Below are 19440 nucleotides of genomic sequence, written 5' to 3'. Positions count from 1 at the left end.
CTACAAGGAGATCCAACCAGTCCATTCTGAAGGAGATCAGCCCTGGGATTTCTTTGGCGGGAATGATGCTAAAGCTGAAACTCCAGTACTTTGGCCACCTCATGCGAAGAGTTGACTGATTGGAAAAGACTCTGATGCTGGGAGGGATTGGGGGCAAGAGGAGAAGGGGACGACAGAGGATGAGATGGCTGGATGGCATCACTGACTCGATGGACATGAGTCTGAGTGAACTCCGGGAGTTGGTGATGGACAGGGAGGCCTGGCGTGCTGCGATTCATGGGGTCGCAAAGAGTCAGACACGACTGAGCAACTGATCTGATCTGATCTGAAGGGTTATATAGTTATGTATTTAATAATTTTATTCTAAAATTCAGTCCTGTTTCAGGCCTGTAGAAGTATAGGCTACCCCTCTGATACTGTGGTTCCAGACCACCACTGTAATAAAGCAAATGCTAAAGTGAAGCAAGTTACATTTTTTTAAAATTTCCCAGTGCATATAAAATTGTTTACATTATCCCTATTCTATTAAGTATGTAATAGTATTATATCTAAAATAAAACAATACCTACCTTAAGTAAAAAAGAATGCTTAGAAAAACTGTACCATTAGACTTGCTCAAGGAAGGGTTGCCAAAAACTATCATTTTATAAAAAGAAAAAAAAACACTCAACATCTACAAAGCACAGTGAAATCAGGTATATTAGCATCCAACTGAGTCTGTTTATTAAGGAGGATTTAACTTGTATCCAAACTTCAAGGTTTAGTTTACCTTCAATTAAAACTTTATGATCAGTCTCAAGAATAAAAGAAACACTAATGATCATCTCTTCAGATTAATTTCTACAAAAGCAATTTGGCCAAAAAAATTTCAGTCTGATCTTCTGGAGTTTTGCACTAGCTTTTTTGAAGATCTGATGAAAACATATAATAAGAGAGGCCTTGAGACTTTGTAAAACTTCTGTTATAAATGCAGTAATAGCCTTTTAAAATTTCAGCATAAAGAAATTACTTCCTTTAAAATACTTGATTATGAACAACATGGACATGAACGTATTTAATATTCTGAATTATCTAAATGTCTACATATTTACTGTTTAGAATTCCTCAAATATTTAGTTTTAAAAGTGATACAATTTTGTTAATGCATTTTGGTTAATGTATCATGTGTCTGTTTGGAAAAGGTAGGGCATTAAATTCAAAATAATAAATTAGATATATGTAGACTGAGATGGAAACTGAATGTAATTTCTGGAGTCCAACAGAAAAATTTTTAATCACCTAGTTCCTAGAAACTTTACTTTCTTTGTCTTTCTGTACTTTTCAGCCCTCACAGATCAAGTTTAGCTGTTTACCAGTGTCAAGAGTAGAATGCATGCTAAAGCTGCCATCCCTGGATTTGGTGTTTTCTTCAAACCGAGGAGAACTGGAGACTTTAGGGGCTGCGTATCCTGCAGAGACCTTATCCCCTGGAGGTAGTGCTCCTCCAAGTGGAACAAAAACCTCCTCGAGCAAAACTGGAGTACCAGGTGTGGAAACGTTCTTTTATTCAATTAGCATAAAAAGCCAAGTACTATTTTAATAGTAATTAATAAACATTTCCAAATAAATACATTTGGAAAAGGAGAATATTTGAGAATTAGGATATTTATAGAAAAAATCTATAGTGGATCACAGTTTTGAGTGTATTTCATTATACCCAAGGAATGGCAGTTGCATAGCGTTTTGTTGTCCATTCATGTGCATATTACATCTACTGTGAAGTGTGAAGGATAATGTGTTCAAATACTTTTGAATGTTTTATTTTAGGCTGTATTTTTACGTTATGAGTGATCAGTGTTGCAAATGGTAAGTAAGAGCTGTAGTATTAACTTGCAAGGATTTCTTATCACACTGAATTAAAAGTATATCAAATTGTGTGTATATGTATAAAAAATTTTTAGTGGTAAAATTTTGTTACTTAACTCAAATGTCTGTTTCATGAAAGGTTTAGGTATTAAAGTAGAACTGATGATTTCCTGATGAGATAGTCATTTTTCACTCAGTGTCACTTCTGCCCTAAAAATCATCTGGAGATCACAAATGCAAGTAGTGAAGATTTGGGGGGATATTTAAAAAAAAAAACAAAAACGGAATGAATGAAAATGTAAAAGAACTGATAAGAGAACTAATAATAAGACAGTTTAACAGTTCTACCCCTAAAGCAGATATTGGAATATACACTTTTTTCTTAATATCAAAATGTCATAAATTAACACATTATTATAGCAGTATATATGCACTATGCTAGGAATATATAATGTAGGAATAAATAATGAAAGGAATATAAAATGAGCAGCTATTTTTATGCCCACGTTTCTTTTAGAAAATGAAAAAGTGAAGTAGCACCCCTTATGTTACCATAATAAAACATGCAGGAAGGAATGATGATGAGAATAAATGTATAAGAAATGTAGATTATGACAATATCCATTCTTTGAAAGGATCTTTATGAATTTGACTGAGTTCTGGATCAGTGCTAAGGGCTGGATATACTGTAGTGAATTTAGCTAACAAGCATATTCCTTGCTAATGTGAAACTTAAGTTGAATTTGGAGAAATAGATAATAAGCAAACAAGTGTATTTTCAGTGCAAACATGAAGGTGGTAAGTATGAGCCACATAGACAGGTAGGGGAATAAAACACTCCAGGTACATAGTATAAAATCTATAAAGTAGGAAAGAGTTTGACAACTCTTTGAAATTAGCCTGTTCCACTCATGTTGAATGTTGCCAATAAGGCCTTCTTGATTTCTAAGAGAGAGACCTTTAACTTTCTCCATTTGTGTACTTTGCTCTGTTTCCACTGTTTCTGTGGAAATGTGGACTCCAGTTGTATGATTTGGATTTTTTACAGTTCATTCTCCTCCACTGCTTAAGACTCAGCTATTTTGTACCTCTTCCAACCGCCTGCTTCTAGTAAGAACAAAGGAGAAATTAAACAGGAAACCTTGGAGTTGGCCAGTCATATGTATAAATAATTATTTCAACAATGAACAGAATATCCAACCCTGGTTTATACAGTATATTAATTGGAAAATACATCTAAGCCCTCATGTTAAGGATTTAAATCTACTGATCAGTTAATGTTTGACTATTTCCATTTTATTTTCAAATCATGTTTGGTTCTTGAGACTATATTAAGACAGTTTTTTTTAGTACTTTCTGTGTCTTATTCTATTTTGGGTTTCTTGTGTTCCCTATAGGTTCATCAGGATTAGGCAGCCCTCTTGGCAGAAGTCGACATAGTAGTAGTCAGTCAGATCTGACCAGTTCCAGCAGCAGTTCCTCTGGGCTGAGCTTCACTGCATGCATGTCTGACTTTTCCCTTTATGTATTCCATCCATATGGAGCAGGGAAACAAAAAACCGCTGTTTCTGGCCTTACACCCGGATCAGGAGGATTAGGTATACTTAGCATGTTTGCATCTTTTTCAAATTTATCACATCTTTTCAAGCTTTCGTCTTTTTAAAAATGATGTTATCTTTAATAATGGATATAAAACGAGATCAGAAACTTTTTCTTCTTGATAATATCTATCCTGTCTCTACATTAAATAAACAGAAATATGAAATAAGTAATGTAGGTAAATCATATAAGATTTTAAAACTCAAAATATTTTATAAGTGATATACACTGTGTAATCTCTTCAGATATGAGGTTACTTATGCTAAGTGTTTAAATGTTTCATCAAATTGCTATTTGTATAAAAAATTATATTCTGTCAGTAGTTAAAATTTTAAATTGTGTACATCATTACATTTGTTAATTTAAAGTGATACTCTTTAATATGACTATTTAGTCAACTTAAATTCCACTGCCATTTTAAAGTACAGATTTACCACTAAAAATACATAGGATGTTGGTATTAGTGAATGTTATTAACTTATTTAGACAAATAATAGACACACTCCACGTCAGTGCTAGTTTTTGTTGAGATGTAAAAATCATCGTTATGGTTATGGACTTGAACCTATTATTGTTAGGAATGTCTAATGTTCATTAGGTGATTCTGCTTAAATTTTAACCTCATTTAAGTGATTTTAATTAATAGCATATTATAGCCTATTGAATAACTTCATGTAACTAGTTGTTGGGGATTTGTGTGTGTGTATATATGTGGGTGTGTGTGTGTGTTTTCACATATATTTTTTTTTTTAAGGGAATGTAGATGAAGAACCCACTTCAGTCACTGGTCGAAAAGACTCACTCAGTATAAATCTCGAGTTTGTAAAAGTGAGTTTGTCTCGGATAAGGCGTTCTGGAGGTGCCTCATTTTTTGAAAGTCAGTCTGTAAGCAAGTCTGCAAGCAAAATGGATACTACACTAATAAATATATCTGGTATTCAATTTTATATTTTTTAATTGAAATATTGTTTTCCCAGAATTAAATAAGGGCCTCCTTTTAAGTGTTTAAATATTAAATAATTTAATAACATTAAGCATTTAGTGATAAGCTGATTTAAAGGAGAAGAATAACTTCTAGCCAAGTACTATCTCAGTCCAGTGAGATATCAGTGTTAGAAATAGGATTTCTAGATACATACATGGAAATATCACCCAAGGGCCAAAATATGCCTATTTAAGTCGCTAAAAACTGCTTCTTCACTTCTCTACCATGAGTTGGTACAAATTCTGACTTATTTTTTGATTTTTTAATTACAAAATCTTAAAACACTAAGGAAGAATGGGTGTTGAAAAATTTTTACTTGGTATCGTAAGATCTTGAGTTGTGTACCTGTGTATCACTAACTTTATTATAAAGCTAACTAGTTATATATGATGGACAAATCACTTGCTCACTTTCTGTACACTGTGATTTGAGTATTTAAAATTGAGTAGAACATTTTGAAGAATTCAGAGTACTAAGTGAGTGAAAACTTTAAAATTATTAATCCAACAAATATAGGTAAGGACACTTAATCCACTCAACACAATATATGTTTGGTCATTCAGCAAACATGTAATTGAGCCTGTATTTTACAGAGAACTTGTGCCAGGCACTCTGCTAGGTACTTGAAGATGCCCACATGAATAAGGCAAGGTCATGAAGTGAAGTGAAGTCGCTCAGTCGTGTCCGACTCTTGTGACCCCATGGACTGTAGCCTACCAGGCTCCTCTGTCCATGGGATTTTCCAGGCAGTAGTCGTGGAGGGATTACCATTTCCTTCTCCGGGGATCTTCCCAACCCAGGGATCGAACCTGGGTCTCCCGCATTGTAGACAGAAGCTTTACCGTCTGAGCCACCAGGGAAGTCCAGGCAAGGTCTTATGAGTAGACAAATTACAGTGCAGTGTGACAAATCCTATAATGGAAGTTTACTTAAAGAGGAGGAAACAAATTCTGTTTTATATAAGAGATCAGAGAAGGTTTCACAAAGGATATGATGTTGGGGCCAGTCTTTAAAATTATGTAGGAATATTCTTGGCTATGGCAACATGGTATTTAATGGTCAGAGCATCAGAAAGTATGCTTTTGGATCATACTTTGATTCACTGAGTTAAAGCATAGGTGTAACTGAACACTGAGTTAGTTGTACAAAGTAGATGGGTTCAGAGACAGGGAGGACTTGACTAGAGGTAAAGCTGATAAAATAGCCCAGGACATGACTGTGGGGTGGGGAAACCCATACCATGCTAAAAAATGGGGTTCTGATCCTTTGGGCAAGGAGAAGCTATTAGCAGTTTTTAAGAACTATATGACAACACTGTCCTTAAAGATAGCAATACTGTTCTGTACACTGAAAAATCTGTTAAGAGGGTAGATTTCATGTTAAGTATTCTTGCCACAAAAAAGAACAACCAAAATTATACATGGATTATAAAATCTATGTTTTTTAAAAAAGGAATGATCCTTAAGATTGATGTTTTAGGAAGAGAGCTGATAGGAGAATGGTAAGAGATGGTAGAGTGGAAAGATGCTTGGGGACACTGTTGAAGTAGACTAAGTAGTAGGGGATGAGGGCCTGAATTGTGACAGTAAAAAAAGAGGAGAGAGAATGGTTTCAAGATAAATATGAGAATCCATAAGCTTAAGGACAAGTTGTATGAGCAGCAATAGAGGAGGCAACAATGCCTCAGGCTTTTAGCTTAGGTAGCTCAAGGGGCATTGAGGTCACTGCCTTTAGAAAATAAAGAAGGAAATACTTATATGACACTGAGGTGGAAGGATCTGATAGGCAATTGGCTATTGGGCTGTGTGGATATGGGCTCAGGCTGAAATGGAAAGTTCAGGTTTAAGGGACACTGACATGTGAATGCAACAGAAGCTCTGATGGAGGACTGGAGGAGCACCTGAAGCAGAAGTAGCAGAGCAAAAACCCTGAGTCAGCCATCAGAACACTTTGAGACTGACAATTCACTGCTTAGCTGGTAAAGAGTTCACCTGCAATGCAGGAGACCTGGGTTTGATCCCTGGATTAGGAAGATCCCCTGGAAAGGGAAAGGCTACCCACTCCAGTATTCTGGCCTGGAGAATTCCATGAAATGTAGAGTCCATGGGGTCGCAGAGTCAGACACAACTGAGTGACTTTCACTCACAAAATACTAACTTCTGCCATACAGTTACTTGGTTTGCAGCTGCTTTTGAAGAAGTCTGTATTCTAGCTAATCCTGATGATTCATTTTCCATTTCTGAGAGGGGCCCTGTGTTAAAGCTGGAAGCTGTCTATAAGACTGACCTTAGATCCTGTGTGAGAATTTCATGATAAAGTGGTAATAGAATTCCAGTTTGCTCTCACTTCAAAAATGGAAATGGAACTAATGGTGCTAGAATGTGCTATCTTTATCAGCTGTGAAAGGAACACATTATCACTAACTGATCATACTATATATCTCATTTTGGCATTTCAAGACTTGTAAGAGAATTATAATTCAGTTGTGTAATATTATATCTACCATGTGAAAATATTAAAGGTTTTGGAAATATGTTCTAACAAATTTCATTTATGTATCAGCTGTTTGTGATATAGGGTCTGCTTCCTTTAAATATGATATGCGCCGCCTCAGTGAAATTCTGGCATTTCCAAGAGCCTGGTATAGGAGGAGTATTGCAAGACGCCTATTTCTTGGAGACCAAACTATTAATTTGCCAAGTAAGCTTATTTATGTAATTATAGATTATACTTAGGCTGCTTTTAATTTTGATTACAATAATAATAAGATCCATGATTGATAACACAAACTTTGTCTTACTTGGTAAACTACCCTGCAGTTCTTTCACTCATTCAACAAATGTCAGTGGAGCCCCTTTAATGTGCTAGTAACCACTGGGAATGTACTAGCATTGGAGGTCACAAAATGCTTGCTGTCTCGGGGATTATTTTGTTCTGTGGTTACCCTGTAATCTCTGTAAAATCTGGAAATGCATAAATAATTTAACCAACTTAATCATGGTTAAACATGGAAAATAGAAAATATTGAGGACATGCTACCATTTTTTTTCCTTCAACATAGATATTGCTGTATATTACATTGTGTAAGTGAAAGTAAAGAGTTAGCATTATACAGTAGAAAATATTAGAAATTTGGATTCTAGGTCTACTCCCTCAACTGTAATATGGGACAGAGTGCCTGTCCTACCCTTCTCATATATTTTCTGTGAGAATTAAATAACATGCTGGAATTGTGCAAACTGGACATTGTACAGTTTTCAGAGAACTTGAAGAAATACAAAATGTGATTAGAAGTGGTGGAGTGGTGAATGTTTTATAGCATGGAGATATTTTCCTGTTAATTTTGTTTTTGTTATCTACTTTCCTTTTAGCATCTGGCCCAGGGACACCTGATTCCATTGAAGGTGTGAGCCAACACCTTTCTCCCGAATCATCAAGAAAAGCTTACTGCAGGACCTGGGAGCAGCCTAGTCAGTCAGCCTCCTTCACCCACATGCCTCAGTCACCTAATGTGTTCAGTGAGCATATGACGAACAGCACCATGTCACCAGGGACAGCAGCACAGAGCCTAAAATCCCCAGCTTCCATAAGGTCAAGAAGTGTGTCTGATTCTTCAGTTCCCCGAAGAGGTAACACTGTTCTTTTGTTAGCCCTCTAGAGCTCCTAATATAAAAATCTTAATTGGTTACTCCCAGATTTTTGCCCCAACTGCATGAAGAGATTACAGGTTTTTACGGAAGATGTGGGGTGGGGGTAGGAGTCCCAAATGCAACAACATACACATACACACACTTGACAGTATTTGCTAGCAGATGAGACAGCTGGACGGCTAGTTGCTTTGAAAAAGGATAGAGAGAAAGAAATGAATATAGTGTTAGCGTGCTCCATATGGTAGTTATTGTTAGAAGTAAAACACACCTACAGTGTTGTAATAGGTACTTGATATTGAAAAAATGTGACAGCTAGTAAATGTTAGGTTTAACACAAAAATATCATAATTTTACTTTTTGGATTATAGTGATAAGAGTGGTCTTTGCTTTGTAATTGGCTGAACATCTATATAAATAAATGTACATTTTATTTTCTATTTTTAGATTCACTTTCAAAAACATCAACTCCTTTTAACAAATCAAACAAAGCAGCAAGCCAACAAGGGACCCCATGGGAAACACTTGTCGTGTTTGCTATCAACTTGAAGCAATTAAACGTTCAAATGAATATGAGTAATGTAATGGGAAATACAACGTAAGCTATTCAGATACAAAGATACAAAGAAAATATATTTAATCATCATATATAATTTTTCTAATTGTTGTAAAGCAATACAAAACCTTTTTCAAATGCTGAAATGTTTAAGACAGTCAACAGATAAATTATAAATTGCTTTACCCTGAAAATGGTTTAATCCTAAAGATACTATAACATAGAAACAGCATGAAATATGTGTTCTAAAAAGAAAATAAGGAAAATAGCATAATTTTGTAGCTAAGAATAAAGCTTCATTATTAATGTTAATATTCAAATGTTTACCATAGTTTTTATAAGAAATGTATTGTTTCATTGTCCAATTTTTTTTTAATCATATATCTCCTGTTTTAATTCATGACATTGGAAGCCATATGTCTATTTAACAAGGCTTTTTCTTTTTGATAGCTGGACAACTAGTGGTTTGAAGAGCCAAGGCCGCCTGTCAGTAGGAAGTAATCGAGATCGAGAAATAAGCATGTCTGTTGGTCTGGGAAGATCACAGTTAGATTCTAAAGGAGGAGTAGTTGGAGGCACTATAGATGTAAATGCTTTGGAGATGGTTGGTACGTTGAAATTTTACAGCTGAAAAATATATTGAGAAAAGCATTTGAAAACCGATTTTGATGAGTTTTTATTAGGCATTTCTGTGAAAAGTAATTATTGTTTCTATTTTAGCTCATATTTCCGAACATCCAAACCAGCAGCCCAGTCACAAAATTCAGATTACTATGGGTTCTACTGAAGCTCGTGTGGATTACATGGGCTCAAGTATTCTCATGGGTATCTTCAGTAATGCTGACCTCAAGCTTCAGGATGAATGGAAAGTAAATCTGTATAACACACTGGATTCAAGCATGACTGATAAAAGGTATTTAGTGAAATACTACTTTTTCAGTACTTTACATGACTGCTTTTAACATATTTTCTATCATTCGGTGAAAAGACTCAAAGCATTTTTCCTGCAATTACATGACTTTTCTGTTATACAATTAATATGAATGAAAAGCTGGTGGGGAAGAGACTTTTTTGGGTGCTTTTAAACTGTTTTTTATAAGATATATGATAAAGACTCTGTTTTATGCTCTAGTGAAATTTTTGTCCATGGAGATCTGAAGTGGGATATTTTCCAAGTAATGATATCAAGATCAACTACACCAGACCTGATAAAAATAGGAATGAAGCTCCAGGAATTTTTCACTCAGCAGTTTGACACCAGCAAACGAGCTCTGTCTACCTGGGGACCAGTTCCTTATCTTCCACCTAAGACAATGACTAATAACCTAGAGAAAAGTTCACAAGAACAATGTAAGAGTTAGAAAACTAAGACTTTATGTATACTTTATCTTTCACTATGTGTTACAATTTTAATTTAAACATTTAAATACCATACTCACAAAGGGGTCCATATGCTCTTTATCCTACTCACTCAGCAAAGTACTCATGTCCTACCCACCAATGGAATTAGAAGCCATCATTTGGAAAGACATTCATTCATTATCTCCCCTGCCACAAACCATCTATAATCATACCATTATTACAAACTACATCAGTATATTATAAATTAATACTTTGTACATAATTACAAGTTACAACTAATGATTATATTTTGATTCTGAATAACTTACCTTGTAATTCCTATTACATTACTCATATTCATTTGATTGTTTAATACATTTCATTATACTTCATGCTCTTGAATACTAATTATGATAATACCATGTTCTGGTTCAGAGCATGGGCTGTGGAATCAGAATGTCTGAATTTGGATTTACTGGCTGTGTCATGTTACACAGTTTATTATTTTCAGTCAGTAATTCAATATTCAAAATTCAAATATCAACCATGTTCTTAAGCACTGTTTTAGGAATAGGGGATCTACTAGTGGAAAAAGTTCCTATTTTCCATTAAATTTTAATGGGAGAGACAGACCATAACTAACTAACTGTGTAAGATAATTTCAGGTAGAGAGAAATGCAGAGAAAAAGAACAAAGCAGGGGAAGAATATAGAAAATGATAGTCTGTGAGGATAAATATTTTAGAAAGGGTGGTAAAGGAAACCTTTTCTAAAATGAAAGAGCTAGGCTAAGATCTTGGAAGAAGAGTTCTAGGCAAAGTGGGCTATGAGAAGGTGCAAAGCCCCTACAGTTGGGAGGCAACTTGCTTGTTTGATGATCATTGAGGTGGCCCACTGTGGTGAAACAGAGTGAGCAAGCAGGAAAATACTGAACATGAATTCAGAGAAGCTGCAGATAAGATTTTTAATATGTTGGGGAGCTACTGAAGAATTCTGAACAGATGTGATACTATTTGCTTTACTTCTTACAAAAATAATCCTTTTTAAAGCATCACTCTGGCTTCTGTGTGGGGAACAGACTGAGGTGGTTAAGAAAGTAAGGAAATCACTGTAGTAATCACTATTAATACAATAACTGCTATTACTACACACTTATACTTTTAATACCATTGTAAGGAGGATATTCTGAGAGTCCAGGCAAAAGACAGTGGTGGCTTTAACTAGATTGATAGAGTTAAAAGTGAAAAGTAGGCTGTAGTAGGATAACTTTTAATGATTTTTATCACAGAAGCAGTACATGTGCATTGGGAAACAGTGTGCATTGGGAAAGAATGTACGTATCCAAGCAAAAAATAAAAACCTCAACATTCTGCCCAGAAATCATCACTGCGATTACTTTATATAGAGTATATACTCTCAGATACTTTTCTAGGCACGCATGCGTGTGCACACATACACACACACACGTATACATGCATATATATATATATATATATACTGCTTACCAGAATATTATTCATATTGTTTTTTAACCTTTTCCAGTCAACAATCTCGAACTTTACATTACATTAATTATCTCCTCTAGCCACCTCATTGCAGTTGACAACTGACCTTAAATTATCTTTACAACTGGGTTATCCAAACCAGTATATCCAATTCGAGACCACAGGTTAAAAACGGTTATGTTTCTTTACTCTTTTTAAATTCTACTGAATTTAGTCCCTTTTTTAGTGACTTGACTTGCTAAGAGACTTGGCCAATTATCCTGCAGAATATCCTACTTTCTCAGTCTTTCAGTTGTCTTTTTATGGTTTCATTTATCTTGTTCTCCAAGTCCCTTCATTACCTTTAAAGTGGAATTGGTATCAGACACAAACTAACAGATGGATGTTCCCCAAAATGTCTGGCCTGGACTTTTCCAAAAACCTTTGTCACGGGCAACAAACAAACAGGCTTAAGGAGTTGTCTTAGATTAAAGGAAACTAAAGAGATATGCCAACTACATACAATGCATGATCTTTGGGTGGATCCAGAATGAGAAGTGTAGAAAACAGCCAGAAGGATATCACTGGGGAAAGTGGGTAACACAGATACTGACTGTACAGTGAGACACGTGTGAACTCTGCAGGCCCACACACAGGTTTTTAATAGCAGTGAGTACCGTGGTACTACATGATCTATGCCTGGTTGAATCCTGTTGGAAGTGTGGATATGGAGGGCCAACTTTAAGTAATACATGGATTTTTGACTTTGTGAAGGTTCAGTGTCCCTGTATATCAACCCCCATGTTGTTCAGTGTTCAGCTGTGTATCTGATTAGCTCTCCTTGAACTTCAATGTACATCTGAAACACCTGGAGATCTTATTAAAATGCAGATTCTGATACAGTAAATATGGAATAGACATAAGAGTGAATTTCTAACAAGCTCCCAAGTGATGCTGATGCTGCTGGTTCTCAGACCTCACTTTTGAGTAACAAGGTTATAAAAGATTTTTTTTTAAGTACTTAAAATCAGGCATCTGCCTTTGATATCTAGGTCTTCTGATCACTGGTTTACTTAACCCCTCTTCTGTAAACTAGGTGTTTTCTCTAGATGACACACCTCGTTTATAAAGTTACTGTGAGAATTGGATAAAATTTCATGCGGGCACTTTATAAATCATTATTATAGAAGCATTGGTTGTAATTATTATTATAAGATTGTTACTTTCCTTAGTTCTATCCATCTTTACACAACATCTTTTCCAAGACTGTATTCTTATTAGCTTCCGCTTAATATTAACCAGGGACTGAACTGTTTTATCCCTTATCTGAGTCACTTTAGTTGTAGAAAGTAGCCATGTGCTGTCTTCCTACCCAGCACTCAGGATGTTCATGAGATACTTTGGGATAAATGGTTCTTTGTTTTCTTGCAGTGCTCGATGCAGCTCATCATCGACATTGGCCGGGAGTATTGAAGGTGGTGTCAGGATGCCACATATCCTTATTTCAGATTCCGTTACCTGAAGATGGAATGCAGTTTGGAGGATCAATGAGCTTACATGGAAATCATATGACACTAGCTTGTTTTCATGGCCCAAATTTCCGTTCAAAATCCTGGGCCCTTTTTCATTTAGAGGAACCAAATATTGCTTTTTGGACTGAAGCTCAGAAAATATGGGAAGATGGTAAACTACCATTTTCAGCTTTCACTTTTACCCATCTTCTTATATGATTATATACGACAAAGTAGTTTTCTTTCCCCATATCATTTGTCTGTTTTCTTATGATACTTCTGAAATCCATCTCTATTATTATGTACCTGACATGTTAAGGAGTTTACTGCCAATGAGTCAGTATCTATAAAGACTGGCACATGTTAAAGGGCTTATTTCTGAATTTACCATCTTATTCTGTTTTTTACTTAGGCAGTTAAATTTCTGCTGCCATGGCTGGTCATAGTTAAGTCATAGTTATTGTAAGTATTTCTTAGAGAAACATGAAGAGAAGACAACACACAGTGGTAGAGTAAGGAAACTGACTGCCAGTCAGGGCTGCTTTACAAGACTTCTATGGACAAAGCTGCACTTCTGCCTCTGTTTACAGTTTCTTTTAGCTTTAATTTTCTACTCTCTGATATCTTAATGATGAAGGAAATAAGTGGTTGATGTTCTTCATCTTCTTGGGGATAGATACAGTTATAACTAAAAGAAAAAGAATTTTATTTTTTTTCTCGCTTAATGTACTCCCTGTTTTTACACCTTCTCTATGTATGACTTAACTAGCTGAATCTATTGCTCTAGGGCCACAACTCTTCTTCCATCTAAAATATAGTTTGTTACATTAAGAAACTTGTTCCCCCCTCTAGGCTCTAATGATCACTCTACATATATTGTACAAACACTGGATTTTCATCTGGGCCACAATACCATGGTTACCAAACCGTGTGGTGCTTTGGAAAGTCCTATGGCAACAATAACCAAGATAACCAGGCGTCGCCATGAAAATCCACCCCATGGAGTAGCAAGTGTGAAAGAATGGTTCAATTATGTTACGGCCACAAGGAATGAAGGTTAAAAGTTTGATTCCTTGGAAAGATCTGTTTTGTATTCTCTATTTTTAGTTCTGTTGACTGTGTTTAGAATTTAAATTAAGTGGAGGGAGCATTAATTAAAGTGGAGAGAGCATTTCCATTTCTTGCAACAAGCTTCATTTTATTCCAGCACCATAAGTAGCAATATTACTACATGAGTCAACACCCTAGCAGTGCCACATCTCATGGACTAAAATTATTTTCAGTGTAACTGAAAACATTCAAAATAAAATTGGTTTACATAAGTGAAATTGTTTATTATAATTTGAAAATATATTTTTATACTAATGTTCACAATTGGAGGTTTGGGAAAGTTTTGGCAAAACCAATACAATATTGTAAAGTTTAAAAATAAAATAAAATTTTAAAAAAATGAAAAAAAAAACCTAAATAACAGTATAACACAAAGTTCAGATGGCTGGAATAAAGTGAAACTAAATATTAGTTTTCCAGTGAAGTCGTAAGTTTAATAAAGAGTGCTTTTGATGAATTTTTCATTTGATTAGATTCACAGGTCTTGCAGTAACGCAGTCATGAAAATTGTTATTCTGTGGTTGTTTTTCTGTTACAGTTTAGAGTACTGCTTTGTATCAATCATTTCATCTGTATTGAAAAGCTGACTAAACTGAGACATGTTAAGACTTGAATGTTTTGCTTAAAAATGACTTCCTTTCAGAGTGGAAAAGAAGATGGCTTGGGCCTCATGGAAAATAGTTACTATGCATTGGCAAACCTAGGGATCAAAGACTGTTAAAAAATGTTCTGAGAACAAAAGAGGATAAGGAAGTAAATTAGAAAATTCTGCATGTATTGATTATTCTACCTTCTCAATAAGAGACTTTGGGAGAAGGAGTTCTTTTGAACTGGGATACAATGGAGGGGCTGTTAGCATACTGAACTGCTACCTGTGTAACTAGAAAATGCTAATTTTTATGACAACTCTGTTTGCATATATAGCATATATACAACATATAGCAACATAGCACATATGTTGGGGAAACTCAGGACTTATAACCTAGTCCCAAGATTGGGGTTGTATTTAATCATACCTTATAAGAGAGAATTATTTAACCTATGAAAAACTTGGAGCTCAATAAAGCTCTTAAATTCAGATATGATTTCAATTGAGAATAATATTCAAAGAAACAAAAATCAAAATGTATTGGATTTATCCAAAACCATGTTATAACAGCTTCAGTATTGAGAATATTGACAGGTGCATTCTTTACAGTCTAAGCCACTAAGGAAGTCCATTGTGTATGGATGTATGTATAAATACATGTGTCCATGTTTATATCTGGGGGCTTCCCAGGTGGCACTAGTGGTAAAGAATCTGCCTGCCAGTGCAGGAGATGCCAGAGACTCAGGTGCAATCCCTGGGTCAGGAAGATCCCCTAGAGTAGGAAATGGCACCCCATGCCAGTATTCTTGCCTGGAAAATTTCATGGACAGAGGAGCCTGGTGGGCTATAGTCCATGGAGTCGCAAAGAGTCAGACACATACGATCGAATGAGCACATGACATGTGACTGAGCACAGCACACATATTTGTATCTGTATAGGTATATAACCAGTCTCAAAGCCAAAGCTTTAATATGCCTCTTTTTTAAAAATGTCTTCATTTTCCATCTTTTGAAACGATAAAAGTTCTGTATATCAGTGTCATGACAGCTATATGCTTATCCATGCCTATTAATTTCTTACTGTCTTTATTATTATGCTTGTAGAGCTAAACCTGCTTCGTAATGTTGATGCTAATAACACTGAGAATAGCACAACAGTGAAGAATTCTAGTTTGCTCAGCGGATTTAGAGGAGGTTCCAGCTACAATCATGAAACAGAGACAATCTTTGCACTACCAAGAATGCAGCTTGACTTTAAATCCATTCATGTTCAAGAACCACAAGAACCTTCATTACAGGGTATGTGGAAAACAATCTTTAGTTTCTAAAGTTAACTAAGAAAATTCTACAGGATCTTCAAGCTTCCTTTTTTCCTCAGAGATTATTTTTGTTTTATAATGAAACTGATTTTCTGGTTTAAACTGATTTATATTCTTACCAGCTATTTGATGTCTGGCAAAAAATGTACTCCACTTGTGCCTCTTCTTCTTCAAATGGAGCTAGCAGGACTTCATCCATTAGGTTTTTATGAGGAATAAATAACATATACTTCTATAATGCTCGTAAATTATCATCCTTCTATAAATCACATACAGAAACTACTGGTTTCTCTGTAGTTGCATTTAAGTGGATGGCCTTACATGGACCCATGTAAATCCCTTGTTAATGGGAAGAGGGACTTATTTCAATAATCTTTTAATATAGAAGAACTCTGCCATTGCAGATGCCAGCCTGAAGCCAAAGGTAGAATGCAGTGTGGTGACAGAGTTCACTGACCACATCTGTGTGACGATGGATGCTGAGCTCATCATGTTTCTTCATGACTTAGTATCAGCTTATCTTAAAGAAAAAGAAAAAGGTGGGTAACACAGTTGGTATTTTTCACTACCATTTATATGAATTTGACCCAGACTTGCCCGTGAGTGTCCATGAGTCTCTGGCAGAGGCGTGGGTCCGCGGTGGCCTGCTGCAGGCTTGGAGGCACTGAGTATAGCAGCACATGCATGGGACTTTTTGAAGGAGGTCAACATTATCTTCACTGGCCCATCAAAACCAGACCCAGTTTACCCCTCAGTCAGTCTCTACCATCAGGAAGCTTCCAAAAGCTTCTTATCCTTCTCCATCAGAGGGCAGACAGAATGAAGACCACAATCACAGAAAACTGACCAATCTGATTACATGAACCACAGCCTTATCTAACTCAGCGAAACTATGAGCCATGCCAGGTAGGGCCACACAAGACGGATGGGTCATGGTAGAGAGTTCTGACAAAACGTTGTCCACTGGAAAAGGGAATGGCAAACCACTTCAGTATCCTTGCCTTGAGAACCCCATGAACAGTATGTAAAGGCAAAAAGGTATGACACTGAAAGATGAACTCCCCAGGTCGGTAGGTGCCCAATATGCTACTGGAGATCAGTGGAGAAACAACTCCAGAAAGAATCAAGAGACAGAGACAAAGCAACAACACCACCCAGTTGTGGATGTGATTGGTGATAGAAGTAAAGTCCAATGCTGTACAAAGCAAGATTGCATAGAAACCTGGAATATTAGATCCATGAAAGAAAAGTGAAAGTGAAGTTGCTTAGTCGTATCTGACTCTTTGCAACCCCATGGACTGTAGCATACCAGGCTTCTCAGTCCATGGGATTTTTCCAAACAAGAGTACTGGAGTGTGTTGCCATTTAGGTCCATGAATCAAGGCAAATTGGAAGTGGTCAAACAGGAGACGGCAAGAGTGAACATTGACATTTTAGGAATCAGCAAACTAAAATTAACTGGAATGGGTGAATTTAACACAGATGACCATTATATCTACTACTGTGGGCAAGAATCCCTTAGAAGAAATGGAGTATCCATCATAGTCAACAAAAGAGTCCAAAATGCAGTACTTGGATGCAATCTCAAAAATGACAGAACGATCTCTGTTCATTTCCAAGGCAAACCATTCACTATCACAGTAATCCAATCTGTGCCCCGACCAGTAATGCTGAAGAAGCTAAAGTTGAACGGTTCTATGAAGACCTACAAGACCTTCTAGAACTAACACCTTAAAAAAAAGATGTCCTTTTATTATAGGGGACTGGAATGCAAAAGTAGGAAGTCAAGAAATACCTGGAGTAACAGGCAAATTTGGCCTTGGAGTACAGAATGAAGCAGGGCAAAGGCTAATAGAGTTTTGCCAAGAGAATGCACTGGTCATAGCAAACATCCTCTTCCAAGAACACAAGAGAAGACTCTACAGATGGACATCACCAGAATGTCAATACCGAAATCAAACTGATTATATTCTTTGCAGGCAAAGGTCGAGAAGCTCTATACAGTCAGCAAAAACAAGACTGGGAGCTGACTGTGGCTCAGATCATAAACTCCTCATTGCCAAATTAGACTTAAATTGAAGAAAGTAGGGAAAACCACTAGACCATTCAGGTATGATCTAAATCAAATCCCTTACAATCATATAATGGAAGTGACAAATAGAGTCAAAGGATTAGATCTGATAGAGTGCCTGAGAACTATGGACAGAGGTTCGTGACATTGTAGAGGAGGTAGGGATCAAGACCATCCCCAAGAAAAGGAAATGCAAAGAGGCAAAATGGTTGTCTGACGAGGCCTTACAAATAGCTGTCAAAAGAAGAGAAGCTGAAGGCAAAGGAAAAAAGGAAATATATACCCATTTGAATGCAGGGTTCCAAAGAACAGCAAGGAGAGATAAGAAAGCCTTCCTCAGTGATCAATGCAAAGAAATAGAGTAAAACAACAGAATGGGAAAGACTAGAGATCTCTTCAAGAAAATTGGAGATACCAAGGGAACACTTCATGCAAAGATGGGCTCAATAAAGGACAGAAATGGTATGGACCTAACAGAACCAGAGATATTAAGAAGAGGTTGGCAAGAATACACAGAAGAACAATACAAAAAAGATCTTCATGACCCAGATAACCACAATAGTGTGATCACTCACCTAAAGCCAGACATGCTGGAATGCGAAGTCAAGTGGGCCTTAGGAAGTATCACTACGAACAAAGCTAGTGGAGGTGATGGAATTTCATTTGAGCTGTTTCAAATCCTGGAAAGATGATGTTGTAAAAGTGCTTGATTCAATATGCCAGCAAATTTGGAAAACTCAGCAGTGGCCACAGGACTGGAAGAGGTCAGTTTTCATTCTAATCTCAAAGAAAGGCAATAGCAAAGTAATGCTCAAAATTCTCCAAGCCAGGCTTCAATAGTATGTGAACTATGAACTTCCTGATGTTCAAGCTGGTTTTAGAAAAGGCAGAGGAACCAGAGATCAAATTGCCAACATCCGCTGGATCATGGAAAAAGTAAGAGAGTTCCAGAAAAACATCTATTTCCTCTTTATTGACTATGCCAAAGCCTTTGACTGTGTGGATCACATAAACTGTGGAAAATTCTGAAAGACATGCAAATACCAGACCACCTCACCTGCCTTTTGAGAAATTTGTATGCAGGTCAGGAAGCAACAGTTAGAACTGAACATGGAACAACAGACTGGTTCCACATAGGAAAAGGAGTACGTCAAGGCTGTATATTGTCACCCTGTTTATTTAACTTCTATGCAGAGTACATCACGAGAAATGCTGGACTGGAAGAAACACAAGCTGGAATCAAGATTGCCAGGAGAAATATCCATAATGTCAGATATGCAGATGACACCACCCTTATGGCAGAAAGTGAAGAGGAACTCAAAAGCCTCTTGATGAAAGTGAAAGTGGAGAGTGAAAAAGTTGGCTTAAAGCTCAACATTCAGAA

General features: G+C 36.4%; 1 protein-coding gene across 4 annotated transcripts in view; it reads left to right on the top strand.

The window, feature by feature from the left end:
• The window catches only part of KIAA1109 (KIAA1109 ortholog), a 195544-nt gene that overhangs the window by 171621 nt on the left and 4483 nt on the right, over positions 1–19440 (top strand). For all 4 annotated transcript variants that reach the window (XM_010860282.1, XM_010860283.1, XM_010860280.1 and 1 more), the window contains 13 exons: positions 1325–1526; positions 3243–3443; positions 4199–4378; positions 6992–7129; positions 7801–8058; positions 8524–8674; positions 9083–9240; positions 9353–9545; positions 9765–9982; positions 12888–13139; positions 13820–14023; positions 15771–15965; positions 16390–16524. In XM_010860282.1, coding sequence (XP_010858584.1) covers positions 1325–1526; positions 3243–3443; positions 4199–4378; positions 6992–7129; positions 7801–8058; positions 8524–8674; positions 9083–9240; positions 9353–9545; positions 9765–9982; positions 12888–13139; positions 13820–14023; positions 15771–15965; positions 16390–16524 — 2485 coding nt within the window. The remainder of the gene's footprint in view (positions 1–1324; positions 1527–3242; positions 3444–4198; positions 4379–6991; positions 7130–7800; positions 8059–8523; positions 8675–9082; positions 9241–9352; positions 9546–9764; positions 9983–12887; positions 13140–13819; positions 14024–15770; positions 15966–16389; positions 16525–19440) is intronic.

This window comes from Bison bison, unplaced genomic scaffold (genome assembly GCF_000754665.1).
Source record: "Bison bison bison isolate TAMUID 2011002044 unplaced genomic scaffold, Bison_UMD1.0 scf7180017864465, whole genome shotgun sequence".
In the NCBI taxonomy this organism is placed as follows: domain Eukaryota; kingdom Metazoa; phylum Chordata; class Mammalia; order Artiodactyla; family Bovidae; genus Bison; species Bison bison.
This window is presented reverse-complemented; position numbering and strand designations above follow the sequence as displayed.